This window comes from Hetaerina americana, unplaced genomic scaffold (genome assembly GCF_022747635.1).
Source record: "Hetaerina americana unplaced genomic scaffold, ioHetAmer1.1.p SCAF_27, whole genome shotgun sequence".
Taxonomy (NCBI): domain Eukaryota; kingdom Metazoa; phylum Arthropoda; class Insecta; order Odonata; family Calopterygidae; genus Hetaerina; species Hetaerina americana.
In genome coordinates, this window is record NW_027286841.1 from 5,467,036 (window position 1) to 5,486,242 (window position 19,207).

Consider the following 19,207-nt stretch of genomic DNA (forward strand, 5'->3'; position numbering starts at 1 on the left):
CCTGTAGTCAGTCTCAGCTAATTTTATGTAATGTTAAATCTGCTCTGCCTTTCACAAATTAATTAGTTAAATTCAAAAGTAAATGAGTTAAAAATTGATAAAGGGAATAAATTTGTATTATTTGTATAATTTGCCCTTTCTTACTCACAAGATAGCCGAACAAACTTGAAAAATACACAGGTTCTCATATCAATTCTTCCTTACATTTTTGTATTATTACACACTACTTAAAAGTATCAAATTAACAACAATGAACGATTAATAACAATTATTATTTGTATACACGTAAAATTTTACAATTTGAACATGACGTAACAGTATGTGCAGTAACAGTTCAATCTATGACAATGATTATAACATTTTCAATACATGAGAATGAAACCTTCATGAATGAAATACATCTTAACAAAAATATATGACAAATAATACATACATTGCAATACTTCTTACATCAAAACTTATCACATAACATAAATATTTAATGCTGAGAACATGGTTTTGGAAAACATCACTTACAGTGAAATATATATTTACAAAACAACTTTTTGTGAACATCACTACTTAAAAACAAATGACGAAGATGGCATCACTCTTTCCTTTTCAAAACCATAAGAGGGTCCTCAAAAATGGAATCATTCGCAGCAACTTTAAGAAGGGATGACTTCACAGGTTGCTCCGGGGCAACAGCTTTAGTAGTGGATGCCTTTCGTGCTGTAGCTGACCCTTTCTTGGGGGCTGCAAAGTAAAGTATGAGATGTATACGCAAAGCAATCTCCCACTATGTGGTAAAAGGACTGCAAAGATAAGAGGCATTTGGCCACAAATGTGAACTTTTATCGGTTCCCCAACTTAGTTTGCCAAGGGAGCATGTCTGCTCACATGGCTCGCTTCCCTGGGAAGACCACACCGACATTTCCCTTTGTTGCCATAGAAAGCACTTCTGAGAAACTGCCCCCTTTCGTACAAGGGAAGGGTTTGAAAGTGAAGCACATTCTTGTCATTTGCGCAAGAGTTTTCCCAAATCTCTCCTGACCCCTACGTCTTGAAATCCTAAACACTCAGTTGATTCCTATCTTCAGTAGTAGAAGTTTATAGGGGAGGCGACTGACTGGTGAGGTCATTTGTGCCATTAGGGACGGATGGGAAAGGGTGGCGAGAAAGCCTGCGTCAGCATTAGCCTACTCTAAACTAAAGGTACCAAGTGGTCCACAGTTTATGGATGGCATACCAAGTCAAAGTGCTCTCCAGAAAGTACCTCAAATAGGAATTGGGATACCACTGAAAAATATCTGCTGTCTCCAGGATTCGAACCTGGGCCTCCTGGATGGGAAGCCGGTATGTTAGCCACTCCACCAACCATCCCGATTCCCTTCAGACTGAGAAGTTGGCTGAGTGAACAATACAGTAATCTGTAAGCAATGATCTCCTCTTTCACGATATTTTTAATGGTGAATTAGTAACTTGGTGGAAAACAGGTAATCGGACAATTGCTAAGAAATTGCATAAGCAATACGCAATGTCACTAGAAGTGAAAAGGCAAAAACATGAGGATTTGTATGTGACCCCAGAATGCTCCAGTTGAACATTGGCATTTACGTTCAGAGAACTTGAACAAAAGTAGAGAAGTTGTGGGTGCAATACACAGCAAATCAGGCAGGCGCACATCTCAATATGAGTAGGCTGTATTAAATTGAACCGTTCGGCACTAATCATAAAAATTGCTTTGCAGCAATGTGATCAGGGTATCACTAAAAAAATTATTTGCCATTACCAAAAGTTAATAATCCAGTATTATCCTTTTAATATTTAAACAAATGAGGAAAGCTGGCCCATGAATCTTTTGGAATCCTTTTATTTGCTGATTGCCACTTGGAGATTAGTAACCTCAAACGCAATAGCAAATTGCTTTCGCTCTGATGGATTTTCATATCCCCTGCCGGCAAATGGCTATGATTATAGGAATCCTACTGCAGAACTACAAGAGAATACTTGCCATTTATTCAGTATTGTGTTGGGCGCGATGAATCAAGAGCACAGAAATCATGAATGTATTAGTAGCAGGAGGCGATGATTGGGATGCTGTGCCATTGACCTCCCCTAGTGTCGTTGACATTGGTGGGTAATGAAAATGTGTCCACAGATTTTTTGAAATTCAGACCAAATAACATAACAACCACCATAACCATTTCCAGAAATTACTAACTTTTTTTTAAGTGGATCAAAGATGGCAGCAGGCTCTTGTTATCAATGTAAAAACACGAAAGTTTAATTTTAAAGTGTATGTTTTTATTGCTAAAATGCATTGTGCCATTTGGATTATGCAAATTTAGTGCTTTTGTATTACAGTTATATATTCTAATTCCCAATTCTAATTGAATTTCAATAGCACAAAGTTTGCATAGCACAAAACTCTTGGATAGGTCCCGTACATTTCATATTTCCAATTGATTTTAATGGTTAACAAACTTGCCACAACTCACCTGGCTGACTGGAATGTGGTGAGAAGAGGTCTTCTGTGTCATCATCATCATCAAAGAGTGACACTGGTGCTTTGGATTTTGAATCCAATTTGGACAGTGATTTCCCCATCCCCATGCTCTTGTCGCCAGCATTCCCCACTGCCACCTTTTTAGGCTCTTGCACAGCAGCTGACACTCTGCTGGGACCAAACAGATCTCCTCCCTGCCCTTGGAAGAGATCATCAAAATCACCAGTTTGCGTGGAATCCATATCTTCAGCAAAAATGTCATCCGTGAGCCTTGAACTAAATCCATTGCCCCACAGGTCATCGTCCAGCTTCCCTAATTCTTGCTTCCCCTGTGACTTTTTCACTTTCTTTGGCAAAATGCTCTCCTCCTCTATCTCGGCTTTTCCACTGGCTGGGCTGCGGGCCACCTGGGAATTCGACTTTCCTTCATCCACCCCTCCCCTCACCGATGCCTTGCCTCTCCTGCTTCCACCCTCATGTCCCCCTCCGTCCTCGGTGGGCGTCCAGCCAGCGTCACTATCGGGAGTGTCCGAGAGTAGTGTGCTGGCTCCCCACAATGCCGCCCCCACACTACCCTGCTCCATGGGCTGGGCATCCTCAAAGAGGGCACCATCATCCTTGTCCCACAGGTCCTCCACTGCACCGAGGGCATCTGAAAAGGGGGAGAGGTGCAATGAGGAGGAGGAGGGGCCCACGGGGGGAGGAGGGGGGTAGTGGCCAATGGGGAGGACGTCAAAGAAGTCCTGCTCCTCGTCAGTGGATGGGGAGAGGGGGTTGCTGAGGGGCGGGGGCGTCGAGGTGATGGTGGGCGGGAGGGTGGGGGGAGGGGATGCCAGGGCTGCCTCTGGGGTGCTCCACTCCTCCACTGTCCCCTGGGAGCCCCTGTCTTCCTCCACAGAGTCTCGAGATGGCAGTGTGGCAATGGAACTCAATGGTGGCTCGGGTTTCCCTTCATCCATGGGAGCGACTGGAAGAGGGTCCACACTGACTGCCGAACCTTTCCTGACCTTTCGCGATGGCGGTCTCCTGTGACTTTGGATCCTGGCTCTCTCCTGAAAATAAAATCGACATGACCCTTCAAGTTCAAAACCACCAAATACCACAGCAATCAGCCTTGAAGTTAACTTTGATATGTGCAGGAGAAGCTCACCTTTAGTAAAGCAATGGAGTAGTATTCGTAGCTTTTAGGGGAGGCAACCGACAGGTGAGGTCAATACACCATTAGGGATAGATGGGCAAGGAGGAAGGATGGAGAGAAACCTGGCGTCGGCATTATCCTACTCTTAACAAAAGGCACCAAAGGATTTGCAGTTTAACATCCCATCCGACGGAGAGCATTCTCACTCAAAGTGCTCTCCACAAAGCGCCCCAATTAGGGATCGGGATACCACTGAAAAAGATCTGCCATCTACAGGATTCGAACCTAAGCACTAAAGCAATGGATCATCTGAAAACCGTTTATCAGTGTTGGGATGGAAAAAGGGAGGAAGGATTTTTGCTGACTCAATTTTCTGGGTCTTGAACTGATTGCACTTTAGCAAAGACTATTTCTTTCGAAGACCCCCTGTATTTGTGGAATGCTACAACATTTCTTACGTATGGTGGCAGTTTTTGTGCAGTAGTAGTTAGATTATGCATTCACAAATCATTTCTCCTAATGAATACCTTGCACAGTGATGTTGTCCTATAAAAATCAGCAATATATATCCCTATTGCTGATTTATAGCATCAATTATAATCATTTTTGCTGAAACAGTAATCCTGCTCTTCTTGTGATTCATCATCCAGTTCTTAACATGTTCCTCATGCTTTGTACATGCCAAAATGCCTTCCACCTGCCCCGTTTCCATGTTCTGAAGCATAACTTCTTGATTGTAGTCTTTAAGTTTAAATGCAGGTACTGTGTTTACATGTAAATGCATACTGGCTGACAATCTGATGATCCCATGAGGTTATTCTAATTTCAACTTTTTTAAATTAATTTCTCTCGCAAACAACCATAAAACCACCAAATTGGCCTTTACATCGGATTATTTTGCGACACTTAATTATGTGTGTAAAAGCAGATATGCAGACTGAATAGAAAGAGCCTTACCAGACACTGAACAATGCTATCACACATGCACTACTTACGGTTGACACTCCAAGTTTACTATGAGAGATACAATTGTTTAATTTTTGACATTTGTAATAAAGAAAACCATTTTCTATGCTCGAGGAGGGAATAAATGCTTAAAAGAAAGTATTTTTCCCAGTGAATAGGCTTGCGACTTATAGGACGCAGTCGGGCCCATATACCCTCGGCCCATAACAAGGTTTTAGAGTACATTTTGGAGTTTAAAGAAATGCATCTCATGGGCCAGTGCAGTGTAACGTCACTTAACCAGCACCTCGCAAAGTGAGTAATTCTCATAATGAGCGAAAATATTGGCCCCAAAAACAAATCGCCAAATGAGCAAAATTTTTTTAAAGAGTGACAGGGAGAAGGTGATTCCCAGAATGGTTATATGCCTGCAATTACAGTTTGAGCGAAGCACTCATTTCGCTACCATCTCAGTGCCACTAGTGATCACACTTTTTTCCCAAATAGTGTTCAGACACATTATTTGAAATTTTTTTTGCAAAGTTCAATATTATTTGAGCAAAAGTTTTAAGCTCCCTGAACAAAAAAATCCACAAGAAGACAAATAAAAATAACTGTAGAAATGACAAGTAAAAATAAATCTTGTGCGCAGCTCTTTCACATCTCGTAGAAAAGAAGCATTATGCCGTAAGCCAATAATCATATTTACAGTGAAGGAAATATCATGTCAGAAGCTCAAAGTTTTGGAATTGGTTTTTCAGCAGTCTCCCATCCTATCGAGTTTACTCCCATCATTGTCATTTATTTATGGTTCATTGTATTTTTCTTCTATTATTTTTTCCTGGTAATTTGTTCTCTTTTATACTTTGCAGTAGTAGCACACATCTTGAAAGGAAGTAGATTTGAAATTATTAAAGACATGCAACAAAATCCCATGCAGTATTCGAAAGTTGGAGAAAATATTTGGAGCATTGCGTATTGGCATTGGCCAAAGGGCTGTATTTTGAAGTTGATCAGCACGATTAAAGGGACACTAATAAAATCAATCATTTATTCAAACATTCTCATCTTTTTTTGAACAGACCTTATATGTCATCTGAATGAATTGTGGCCACCACCACAGCTCCCAACAAAAACAGTTTAGTGTAGGAAAAAAATAGTTTCTCACACCACTCTAAGATCAAGGCAAATGATTTTTACATTTTGAAATGTTACAGAGAAATATAAGATATTTTTTACATTTGATATATTTTTATGCGAATATAAAATTGATAATTTAGGGAAAAAAGATTAAAAACATAACACTTCTCAGCATGCATATGTGTTACAGGGAAATGTTCAAGCCAGTTTGATGTGCAATGAGGCCTTGCCGGGTTAGCTCTTAAATATCTGTCAGTAGTGTCAGAGTAAATCATTTCATTTACAATTTATTTAGTTCTCTTGCATTTACCATTAATCTGTACCTCCATGAAAAGTCAGTTTATTCAAAATTATATCACCATACGCAGCACTAAAACTACAGACATGCAGTCAGTAAACATAAATCTTACCTTTCCATGACTATGAAGTAAGGATGCCGAAGGTATATCTGCAAAATAAGAAGATTCCTGGTCATCATTCCTGGGAGGTCCAAAATCATTGTACGGCTTAGCAGGGGTGTAGCCAGGTGTGATGTCATCGTCTGTGGCTGTCTCGACCTTGGAGTCCCTCAGAGGCGGGGGATGACCTTTCATCCACGCCTGAACAATCTTGTCATCCTCCCCGTCATTGGAGCCTCGGAAATCATCGCACAAATCGACAACTTTGTTGGCTGGTTTGGGTGATGGGATCACCTTCTCTAGATTTAGCGTCTTGGGAGGTGACTTGCGTGCTCCGCTCCCGGCGCTTGGTACGGCACCATCCTCACCAACCAGAATGCGACCTTTGCCAGGAACTACGGCGTCCACTTTGCTGCTGCCTTTGTTGTGGCTTGGTTCAGTCTTTTTTCTCTCGGAATCAAAAGAGAAGACCAAGGGTTCCTCGTCCAACAGCAAAGGTGTTGCCTTCTCAACTGAAAATAAATCATCTTCCTGACCCAGTGGGTCATTTACATGCAGGGGATCAGCCTTGATTTTTCCTCCTTTGGGCGTTGAAAACTTTTGGTCATCACCATCACTGTCAACTTCCGTGAAGAGGTCTTTGCCATTCATTTTCTTGGTCACACTGCTAGCTTCGACGAGGGGGGGTGGAGGAGGTTGAACTGACTTGCCAGGAATATGCTTTTTACTGCTCAAAAAATTGCTATCATCATCTTCATTCAAATCATTGAACAGGCTTTCAAGCTTTGATCCTTTTTCAGACTTGCTATATGATTTGGACTCGGCAATCGCCCCATCCTCCCCACTTATCCTCGACAATACATCAATGCTTGGGACACCAGTCACGCTCTTGGCACCAGGAAGCATGCTTGGTTTGCTTTCGGTACTCCCAAAAATGTCATCCGTTTCACTTTTATTTTTTCTGTGAGAGGTACGTTTTTCTTTCGAGTCACGAGGTGCTTCAGTTTTCTTCAAAGCTTTGGCATCATTCTTCTTGGTGCTAATTACATCTTCGGGGCCAAACAGATTATCAGAAGTATCAGAAGTTTTCTTTACATGGCTAATGTTTTTAGTATCTCCAATTCCAACATTATCACCATCACCACTTAAAGGAACTTGAAACTCAGTCTTAATTAAATTGGAAGACTCTTTCTTGTTGTTTTTCACACTTTTACCTTCCTCTTTTTTCATCAAGCCCGAGAATAAATCATCATCTACTTCCTTTTCAGAGAAAATGTCTTCCCTCAGCAATCCTGGAAACAATTCTTCATCTTTCCCGAGGCCATCATCAAAGAGAGGGTCAGATGAATCAATAGATGCCTTTTTCCCTTTCGGGGGCGGGAGTTTAGGTGTGGAAGGCTGTGCTTTCAGGGTGCTTGCACTTGAGAAAATACCATCGTCATCATCTGAAGCAAAGTCACCAAATAAATTTTTACTGCAGTCAACATCACCGAATGGTGTTTTCTTATCATATTTTCTCTGCTTGTCATCGAACTTGGTTGAGAACACAGGAGCCTTCTGGTGGGCAAATATGCTGCCATCAAACAAATCACCCTTATTGCCCGAGGTCGCATCCTTTGCCTTGTTTGCTTTGGTGCTCACCGGGGCAAAGAGATCATCACTTTCACCCTCTCCGTCAAAGAGAGATTCCGAATCAGGGGAATGCTTGGCCTCTGAAACACTGAAAAAGATTAATTGAAAGGTCATTTGAGTCAAGGAAAGGCAATGGTGACTTTAAGAAAAGTCTCATGTGTATGTACATATATGCCGAGGAACCTTGCGTAATGAGCATCATTTCACAGAACAAGCGAGGAGAAGAGGGTGAAGTGTCAGATTTTGCTGATGCTGGGCAATTTGTGTTGCGCACTAGTTCCAACAGTACTTTAAAGGTTGCTTGCGATTACACATTTTTCTCAACTTGTATTCAGACATATTACTTGTGATTTTTTTGTGCCAAGGTTAATGAAACGGTTAACATGAAGGCCCCTAGCCGAAATGTCCCCAAAGAATAAGTCTCAAGAAGATAATGATAAGAGAATAGAAAAAACCAAAGAAATGAAATATAAAACCATCAAAAAAAGAGAACGAGGTGTGAGCATGGCTAATCCAGCTCACACACACAACTGGTCAACTATTGGACAAGGCAGCCCAGCGGTGCTCGGGATGAGAATTTCCCAGGGAGGGCAGGCCAGCGGTGCTCGGGAGGGGTTTGGTGGATGACCCACAGCATTGTCCAAGAGTGAGGAACTTGGGAGGAGGTCGGATCATTGACTCGTGGCTCCAAGAGGGATAGAAAATGGGAGGGGGGGGGGAGAAGCCAGGGAATGGGTCCTCATGCAGCGTTACTTCCACCTTTTGAATGGTGCCTCGGAGCCCAATGTTGCCAGTGACCCATACACACCCTCCGACACATTGGGCGGTGACTCGTGGGGTCACCGCCCATAATGCAATGCCCTTTCCATTATGCCACCCAACCATGATGCATCATGATCTTGAGGTAAGTTTCAAAACACTCACCACAGCACTATTCATGGTGACCAATCAAAGTTTTCAACTTAGAAAGATATGGGAACAAATTCAGTTTGCAACCCACCCATGCCCCAAAATTTCAAAAACTAAATGCTCACCCATTGAATTAACATTCACACTATGCAATGCATGGAAATTTTCAAATGTTGTTGATTTGGTGATTGGATCAACCACTTATTAATAGTTAATACATCTAGCACAATAGCTGCATTCGATGGCCCATGAAGAGTCTCAATCTGATCCTTTGAGTGCTCAGTTTCAGGTAAATGAGGATTTGGCAATTCTGGAACATTGACTACAGGGTATGGATATGGACACTTTGAAACCAACCACTCGGGCATGCAACACCAAAAGGTTGCCGACAGCTATACAAGCAGGATGATCAACCCAGAAACTAGATATCAAATGTGTGGATTTTAAAAAGTGCAAGATTTTTGATGATTCCAGCTTTAGAGTGCCAGGTTTATGAGCTTCTACTGTGATACACATTTCATGCATGAAGGAACAATGCGAGTAAACATGCAACTTTAATAATAAATGCAATACACAACTGCACAAGAGAATTCTCCATTTATGCGGGGAAATCCTAAGTCTTACTAAACAACAATCTCTGAAAGGGAATACAACGGAAGCATGTAAGCTATCTACAATAAGTGACAGCCTATGAGAGCCCGTCCTGACGAGAGGGGTGAATGTGTCACACCACCTCAAGCACTTACCTCTTCTTTTCTGAGTTTTCACCCAATGCATCATCACTTCTTTCGGGAACAGCTATTTTAGGACTGACATCCACCTTTCCCAAATCATCATCACTCTCTCTGTCTTGCATTTTCTGTTTATCTTCCAGCTCCTTTGTCAGTTTCTTTCCAAGAGCAAATGGGTCAATCCCTCCGGCATAAAATGAACGCGCCCCTATTGGCAACTGAAAAGAAAAAACATGCATTTCACGCATTTGGCATTTTTTCACAGGCTGCCAATGACCTAATCATTGCAGCAATATTCTTTCACTATGCTATATTGTAGCTTCCACATAAATGGTTGCAACAATTAATACTACAAAGACTGAACTGAAATTTTCTTCAAATTTATAGCAAGTAAATACTTATTGAGGTTTAATGAATTTAAAAGAAATAAGAATATGGATAATTTTTAGTAATCCTTTCAAGAGCATGGCCTGGAAATTTTAACAAACCGAGTTAATAGAGCCACATTTTTATTCCCTACACAAATGAAATTTTAAATATGATGGGGATATTTATTGATAAAAAAAATAGTATTGAAACGTAGCACAGCGGAAGGGGGATTAAGTTGCTGATCAGAGGGGTCAACATTCCAACCTGCATGATACCTATGCTGCATGATTTCATGGAAACTAAATCATGGAAGGCTATTGTCCCCCACAATCAGGCGAAAGCGGCAGACTGTAGCCTTTCAGACAACAGCCTTAGGCTCCAGGATGGGAAATTTATGAAATCTCTACAGAATTTACACCTATAAATCTACCACCATTTAATGCACAGGCAGGGTTATTTTCAAATATTTATTCTATTTACCCTAATAACAGTAAATTCCCGGGTAAGCATATTTCTCCTTCAAGAGGAACAGTCTTTCGAGAGGCTACAACTGAACCTTCTCCACCGCACTCACTCCTCCACATCTTCCTCCATTTGCCAGTTTCTTCTGCCTATCTCATCCCATGGACACTCCAATCCCTTATCTTCCCCTCTCTCTCTCCCTTTCAATTTTCACTCTTCTAAGCAAGCAATATCAGATAACATACGCCCAAATGTGTTTCTCTTTTCTATCTCTCTCACCAATTTCCTTCCCTCTCCTATTCTCAACGTCACTTTCTCATTTCTCTGCCTTCTTTACCTTCAGCATCTTTCTTCACAATCACACTTCTCAATATTTTTGGGCACTTCTCAACTTCCTTCTCATCCATCCATGTTGCACTGCTGTTGAGACACCAAACTCGAAACAAAACATTTTGAAAATCTCTTTCTTGGTTAGATTTGAATTTTACTTGCTTTCAAAAGTCCCCTCGCCTTTCCAAAAACTTTCATGCCCATAGACACCCTCTTTCTTATTTCCCAGGTGCAGTCTTTCACTTCCACGCTTCCCTAACACTCAAATGATTTCACCGGCTCAACAGTTCTTCCTGCTATGGATAGGTCAACGACTGCTTCCTTTCCACTTATTCTCCACACTCTTGCCTTTCCTGCATTCACGTTAATTCTGAATTCTTTTCCCACTCTTACAATACCCTCCATCATATGAGGGGGTTCCCATAAATAACCACAATAATTTTTTTTAAAGCTATGCATTTCATTTTTTAACTAAACAACCAAATAACTTTCAAAGTAATCTCCATTACATTTAATGCATTTGTCCAATCTGTGATTTCATTCCTTATACTCCCCCCCCTCATAATCAAACCATTAAAATTAATTTATCAAAGTCAAGTCAATAAACCAAGTCAATCTACTTGGTAAATAAGGGTAGTACAGAAAAAATGCCATCATAATTTTATGGTCAACAAAAAGAGGGCTTGCTGAACCATTTACCGTGCTACCAAACAATTTACATTCCCAAATAAGACTCTTTGCTGATGATTGCATTATATACAGACGGATAGAGCATATAAATGACCTCGTAATACTACAAAATGACATAGATCGCCTTGGTGACTGGGTTACAAATAATAATATGGGTATTAATATAAGTAAAAGTAAGCATATAAATTTTTCAAATAAAAAGAATGCAGAAAAGGAAATTAGGAAATTTACACCCTCTTTGGAGAAAGAATCCCATGTACTTGTCAATGCAAATATTTAGGCATTTATTTAACTAGGGATCTTGGGTGGGGAGTCCAAGTAGATAATTTGATACGGAAGGTATTTAAAGCATTGCATTGGGTGATGAGAAATTTAAAAGGAAGTAGCATAGCCACAAAAGAAAAAGCATATAAGGCACTGGTTATCCCTATCCTAGAATACTCCTCCATAGTATGGGATCCATGAGGTGGGACATATTAAAAAGATAGAAAAAGTTCAAAGAAAGGCAGCAAGATATGTACTCAGAAGGCACAAAAGAACAGATAGTGTCACAGAAATGTTAGATATACTGTAATGGGAGAGTTTGAAAAATAAAAGAAAAAGGAGTAGGTTAGGTGCGATGTATAGAATTGTTAAAAAGGACGAAGCGTGGGAAGATTTATGGAAAGGGATAGAAAAGCCTAACTTGAAGGGAAAAAACGACCATAATTTCAAAATAAAAATAAGGACTCAAAAAACAAATAAGAAAAAATACTCTTAACTGGTCTGATGTCTCATGCTAAACCATACGCACGGCCCTCTGGGTCTGGTGTAGCTACAAATCAGGTTAATTCCTGAGTAATAAGCCCTAGTGGCGTTCAATGAGAACTATAATTGATTGGACCCAGCTGCCTGGAGGTTTGTTTGAGCCCTTTCCATCCAATTTTAGAAGTTTTAAGTATAAATGTAAAGCAGCCACTGGGTAATAAACTTCATTGTAGATATGAAAATATTGTCTGTATGTGATGTGGACGGTATTTTGTATGTGATGTGGAAGTTTGTTTGTATGTGATGTGGAAGTTTGTTTGTATGTGATGTGGAAGTTTGTTTGTATGTGATGTGGAAGTTTGTTTGTATGTGATGTGGAAGTTTGTTTGTATGTGATGTGGAAGTTTGTTTGTATGTGATGTTGAAGTGCCATTGTATGTAAAAATATTTTGTCTCTTATCTGTTTTTATATGTGTCCGTATGTAATTTTCGTTCTAAGAGCTGTGACCAAACTTGACCGTTGCTACCAGGAGAATCGCCTAATTGCAACGTAATTGTGTAAATAAATAAAAAAATAAATTTGGTAGCTTGTGTCCATTCAACACCTACCTTACACGGTAGATTACCAATAACAATAATAAGGACCTGTGGGAAATTTTTCTAAGCTATATAATTCACATTTTGCATTACACTGGATATTTTTTTAAGTCCAACTTTTTTTGCCATTTGAATTTCAAAATCATTAAGTTGTACTGTACATATTTAAGGTCTAAAAGATAGAGAAAATTACACTTTTGCTCTAATTCATTCAGTTCTTAAGTCTCACAATTTTCAAAAATAAAACCTGGGGCAAAGGCAAGAGGGAGTATCCAGACTACAGTCTCAGCAATGGCAAGCAAACCTTTGGCTGGGGAGGCGCGCCGCCTTGGCTCCCGGCCTCATCTCCCTGGGAGGGGCCATATCCACCCCGAGCAGCCTCTCCCGCCTCTTCATCACTCTCAAATATCTTGTCCTTCTTTGAGATGGTGTCGACGCTCCACAGAGGGTCGTCCAGGTCGGCCTCGTCACCAAAAAGCCAAGAATCAACAGCATCTTCTGCCCTAGCACCTTTTTCGTGAAGTAAGAAGAAAACAAGAGTTAATCAATCCAATGATTATTTTTTACAATTGTAAATGAATCTGAAGGGTTAAAAATTTATGTTGCTGCTATTACATGAGTTTTTTGATAGATTTTATTTCAATTATGCAACAGCTGTTGAGTTTTAAATTGTGTTCCGCAGTCAACATTTATAAAATACAAAAATAAATTTAAAAGACATAAAGAACCAAATAGCAGCTTAAAATTTTGCAAGAAATGTGAACTTAAGACATAAGTATGAAGACCTTTTTTGTTCTTTTCTTCAGTGTAGTTCTGAAAATCATGAAGTTTATGCTCTTTATTAATATTATTATTATCATTCTTATTTCCCCTTGAATTTTGTAATAAGCATTTAGGTTTTAATTAACTCAGGTTTTTTTTTAATCCCCTGTTTATCTGGTGAGGTCACTGTTCCAATACAATTATGCCATTCCCAAAATAAAGAACTATCCATTGCATACCACCTTTCATTTACATCACCTTCTTCTCCCTGCAGTGTTTTTTCCTTTGAATGGCAAAATAAATCTTCTCATTTATGTTTCGTACCTACATAATTACGTATCCTGTAATAAATATACAACCCTGCTACCTTTCAAGTCCTTTCCCTGGGCACTTCCAGGTTTTTTCCTTGGTGTAACCTCCTGAGTAGTTTCCTGCTTCTGATTGGGTGGTTTTGCTTTGGCCAGGATGTGGGAAAACACGTCTTGGTCATCATCATTATCGCCAAAAATATCTCCTTTGCTATGCCGAGACGACACTGCGGTAGTCTCATCACTCGTCCCTTTGTAGGCTGGAGGTTTGTCTGCAACAAATCAACCTCCCTATGAATGCACACAAATTAAAATTTAACACGCTAAAATAAAGTAAATTATTTATCTCAGTCAGATCTGCAGATGATAATCAAGTCAATTATGGGCCTTAAACTTTAGTATAATAAACTCCCAGCTGAGATTGAGGCTGCCATGAAAGTGTGGCTGCATTTAAAGTCAAGTCTAGTTAGGTTCTTAAAATTAAAAATGTTTCATTCAATTGCTGAATTTCTTGATAATGCCTGATATGTGTCTTGTATCCATTGTATGTATTTCGTTACTTTCCCCTGACGTGTCTTATGTACATCACGTGTAACAGTTGTAACAACTTGATCACTGGATGAATAAAATGTATTATTATATTATTAAATATTTGGCCCATCAGCCTAAGGGTTTGAATTGTTACTGAACACCTTGCAGAATCAGTGTGACATATAAGGGATGAAAATTAATTGTATCAAAACAAAGGTTCTTGGGAAAACGGAATGCTATCAGGACATTGAACAAAGGAGGCACAAACCAGAACAAGTCAAACAGTTCGCCTACTTCAAAGGTCTTTAGGTGGAGGATGCATACCGTGGCGGGAACATTAAAAGAAGAATTGCATTAGGTAATGAAGTGTTTAAGGGGTGGGAGCAGATGAAAGGTGCCCAAGTAAAAATTAAAGAAAAGACTAGCAACAACTTTATAACGGCACATAGTTCCTAATAGTTCAGAAACTTGGCCCCCGAGGCAGGAGGATAAGAATAGATAGGAGTATTCAAAACAGGAAAGCACAGAGGAATGGGTAAAATAAAATGGATTGAAAGGGAAACAAATGAAGTTACATGCATGGTAGGGGAAGGGCAAGAGATAGTCGCAGGGAGAAATTTGAAGAATGCAGGAGTTACTGATACGAAATAGAATGCTGGACAGTAATTGAGGGTGGAATGCTAGGAAAGAGAGGTGAACGGAGGAAAAGGAAATAACGCAGAGATAAAGAATGAGTTTTTGTAAAATGGGGCCTAAGAATATTTTGGGCCATGTTAATTAAATTGGGGGATCTCTTTGTTGTAGAGATAATATCAGTCACCATAGAGGGGTTAAGCATTCATTTAGGGTAATCTAGTATTTATTTAAGAGCTGACACAAAACCACACAAGTTCTCAGCTCTACCCTCTCTTCAGTTTCCCCTCTTCAAAATCCTACACTCATCCCATCGGATTCTTCCAAGTGCCAGTCTTCGTGAATTTCATCTGCCCGTCCAATCTTTATCGATTGTAGGCTCCTACCTTTCCCATCCATTTACACCCTATTAACTTACATCCTATCCAGGAAAAGTAGTCCACGCAGCGTCTGTTCCTCAGTGAGGCGGCTGCAATGGCATCCGACCCCAGTGGGGCGGCCAGTAAGTGATGGTGTCACGTAAAAAACACTATTGAGGAAGGCAACGGGAATCCACCTCAATTATCTTTCCCAAGATTTATATGATGGATAATACAGAGATTTTGAGTCCTGGCAACTAAAGGGCTCGGCCCAATCGGCCGTGTGTCGTGCCCGGCAGCGGGGGAGGCAAGGCTTCCGCGGTCGTCATCCCACGAAACCCTTGCAAGGGAAAACCAGCAGCAGCAGGACAAAAGACGCAGGAGAAGAAGACCAAGTTAGTTAGAATAGAAATGTGGAATGTTAGGATAATTATGAGGACAGGAAAATTGGAAAATATTAAGCGAGAGATGGGAAGGGGAAAAATGAATATTTTAGGTCTATGCGAGGTGAGATGGAAAGATAGCGGGGATTACTGGAGTGATAATTAAAGAATATTATACAGCGGCGGAGACGAGAGCCAACGAGGCGTTGCCATAGTATTAAATGAAGAGGTAGGAAGAAGCGTAGTCAACATAGAGCAGGTAACGGATAGATTATTACTAGTAGAGATAAAAGCAGAACCGACGAACTTGGTTATTATTCAGGTACACCTGCCACAGAGAAACCATAACGAAGAAGAGGTCGATATGATATACGATCAGTTAGATGACATAATCGCGTGTGTTCCTGCAGGGGAACATTTGATAGTGACGGGGATTGGAATGCGACGGTAGGCAAAGGAAGAGATGGTGATGAGGTCGGGGACTACAGTTAAGGCACGAGGAATGACCGCGGGGAGAAAGCAGTTGAGTTCTGCAGGAGACAGGGGCTAGTCATCACCAACACTTGGTTTAGACACCACAAAAGACGCAGGTATACATGGAAAACGCCAGATGACTAAGAAAGGTATCAGCTAGATTATATCCTGGTTAGACACAGGTTTAGGAACAGTGTGATAAATTCGCACAGCTTCCCGGGAGCGGATGCGGACTCTGACCACAATTTAGTTGTTATGAAATGTAGTGTCTGTTTCAAAAGGATAAGGCAGGGGCGGCGAGTTAGAAAATGGAACGTAGAAGCATTAAATGGTTTGAAAAAGAAGAAATACAAAAGGCAGTTGAGGAAATCATGGAGGATGGTAAAGAGCTAAGTACTATCGAAGAAAAATGGGAAATGATCAAAAAAGGGTTGTCTAAAGCCGCAAAAGACACTATTGGAACCGTTAACGCTAATAGGACTAGGAAACCATGGATCACGGATGAGATGATTACAAAGATGGATGAGCGGCGAAAATGGAAGAATATAAATACAGAGTTAGGCAAAATGAAGTACAAAGAATTGAACAATAAATTGAGGAGGGCAACAAATAAAGCAAAAGAAGCATGGTGGAAGACGCAGTGCGAGGATATGGAAAGTCTGCAGAGGAAGGGAGAAATCGGTGCGCTGTACAGCAAAGTTAAATCGTTATCGGGAAGTAAGAAAGGGAGATCAACAATAGCAGTTAGAGATAAGGCGGGTAAGGTAATAGTTGACGCAGGAAAGATCCAAGAGAGATGGAAGGAGTATATAGAACAACTGTATACTAAAGAACTTAGACCCACAAAGTTAGACATTGAAAAAGAATATGACGTAGAGGAAGACAGCTTAGGCCCAGGCATACTAGACAAAGAGATAGAAAGGGCATTAAGGGAGATGAAACTAAATAAGGCCGTGGGGATGGATAGCATTCCCGCGGAACTTTTAAAATGCTTAGGAAAATGTGGGAGGAAGAGGCTATATGGGGTGATTCGTAGTATTTATGAGGAGGGAATCTGGCCGGAAGACTTTGTGAGATCAGTTTTAGTTCCTATTCCGAAAAAGGTAAAGGCTATATCATGTGAGGACTACAGGACGATAAGTTTGATATCCCACGCAGCTAAAGTTGTTCTCAGGATCATAAACAAAAGGATAGAGGGTAGGGCAAATGGTTACTTAGGGGATGATCAGTTTTTGTTTAGGAAGGGGAGAGGCACGCGTGATGCCATTTCAGTAATAAGATTATTAATCGAGAGGAATATAGAATACAACCAGGAGGTATTTGCCCGTTTCGTAGATTTCGAAAAAGTGTTTGACAGAGTGAATTGGGAAAAACTAATAAGCATATTGCAGAAAATAGGAATAGATTGGAGGGAAAGGAGGCTAATCCGCAACCTGTACATGTCTCAGACTGCTCGGGTGCAGGTGGGGAACGGGGAGTCTGGATGGGCAGTGTTAGGAAGAGGTGTAAGGCAGGGTTGCCCATTATCACTGTTGCTGTTCAACCTGTATGCAGAGGAAATGATCAAAGAGGCATGGGAAGAACTCGAGGTAGGAATGAAAGTGGGCGGGGAATTCGTAAAATCAGTTAGGTTTGCTGATGACCAAGCCTTAGTTTGTCAGTCAGCCAAGGGGCTGCAAGCATTGCTGAGTGAATTGGAAATTCAGTGCGACAGGTATGGGATGAAAATCAATATTAATATAACAAAGGTTATGCGATTTTCTAGAAAGAAAAAGGCTAAGCTAAACATTAAAATAGGAGGGTAAAAACTAGAGCAGGTAGAACAGTTTACGTATCTCGGTAGTGTTTTAGACCAGCACAGTCAAAGTAGTAGGGACGTAAGGAGAAGAAATGTGCTAGGCAAAGAAGCTTTCACAAGGAGGAGGGAGTTGATGACAGGGACTTTGAGTAAGGATGTTAAGTAAAGACTCGTAAAAACTTTGATATGGAGCGTAGCTATGTACGGTGCGGAAACGTGGTCATTGAAGCAGGAGGATAGGCGTAGATTGGAGGGTTTTGAAATGTGGGTGTGGAGAAGAATGGAGAAGGTGAAATGGACAGAGAAGAAAACAAATGAGGAAGTACTTGGTATGGTGGGCGAAGAGAGGGGTTTGTTGGGAGAAATCCTATGGAGGCAGGAGAAGTGAATGAAGGGGGTGTTGACTGGCAGTGGGATGTTGAAGACTGTGATAGAGGGTAGAATGTTGGGCAAAAGAGGAAAGGGAAGGAACAGGATAGGGATGTTGGACGGGATGAGGGGAGGAAGAAAGTACTCAGAGATGAAGCGGGACCTGATATAGAGTAGGATGATGGATTTTGTGTTTTGTTAGGAGTAATAAAATGTTTGTTTGGTAGTTGTGTCCATCCAAAAACCTACCTTAACCGGTAGATTACCTTAAAAAATGTCTTTGGTCCACTCCTTCAATTGACATAAAATCATACCTGGTAAATGAGATGGCTGATATTGTTTTGCATCACGTCTATCCGTGGTTGCAAATGGATCATCTAAGTCGTCAAACAAACCACGACCACCAGAAAAAATGCCATCTGTGGCAGTAAATATGGAGTCTCCATCTTCATCATCTTTCCATTCATCTTTTGGTGGTCCAAAAAGGTTATCTGAGAATGAGAGATGAACAGAAGCAGAAGATCAAAACCACATCGCACCATGAATTAATAATTTAATAGCATTTAAAAAATCAAAATCACTGCAAGAGTCGCAGCAATGCAAGTGAAAGCTTAGTCAACCAATATTTAGAAATTTATAACACCAACTTGCTGACCAACAACATAAAGAGTTGGGAATTATTTCAAATATTTGCAATTTTTAATCTCTAGTCACCTTAAATGTTTCTCAACAAACTTAAATTGATCGCAGTCAAGCTGGATTTGTGGAATCAAGATTTCAAGGACAGAAAAATATAACCCTTAATATAGAAATGGTACAATAGTTCTATATCTGGAGCCAGTTATCCGGTCGGCAAAAGGCAACCTATCTCCTGTTCTCCCTTGCCCGACCCATCCAGCCTATTTGTGGAGTTTTGGTGTTCCTATGCTGATGATTGTGCATTCCAGCAACGCAAATGCCACTTTCTTTCCATAATGATCCATATCCAAAAATGTTTACATCTATATTATCATA

At 40.6% G+C, this 19,207-nt stretch overlaps 1 protein-coding gene across 1 annotated transcript in view; it reads right to left on the reverse strand.

Moving 5' to 3' along the window:
* Positions 1-253: 253 nt before the first annotated feature.
* Positions 254-19,207, reverse strand: part of FAM21 (Family with sequence similarity 21) — a 28,955-nt gene continuing 10,001 nt past the window's right edge. The window contains exons 7-13 of the mRNA XM_071586868.1: positions 18,508-18,684; positions 13,706-13,918; positions 12,881-13,086; positions 9,397-9,599; positions 6,122-7,829; positions 2,481-3,540; positions 254-735 (exon numbers count right to left, since the gene is read on the reverse strand). Of these exons, the coding sequence (XP_071442969.1) occupies positions 587-735; positions 2,481-3,540; positions 6,122-7,829; positions 9,397-9,599; positions 12,881-13,086; positions 13,706-13,918; positions 18,508-18,684 (3,716 nt within the window). The 3' untranslated portion in view covers positions 254-586. The remainder of the gene's footprint in view (positions 736-2,480; positions 3,541-6,121; positions 7,830-9,396; positions 9,600-12,880; positions 13,087-13,705; positions 13,919-18,507; positions 18,685-19,207) is intronic.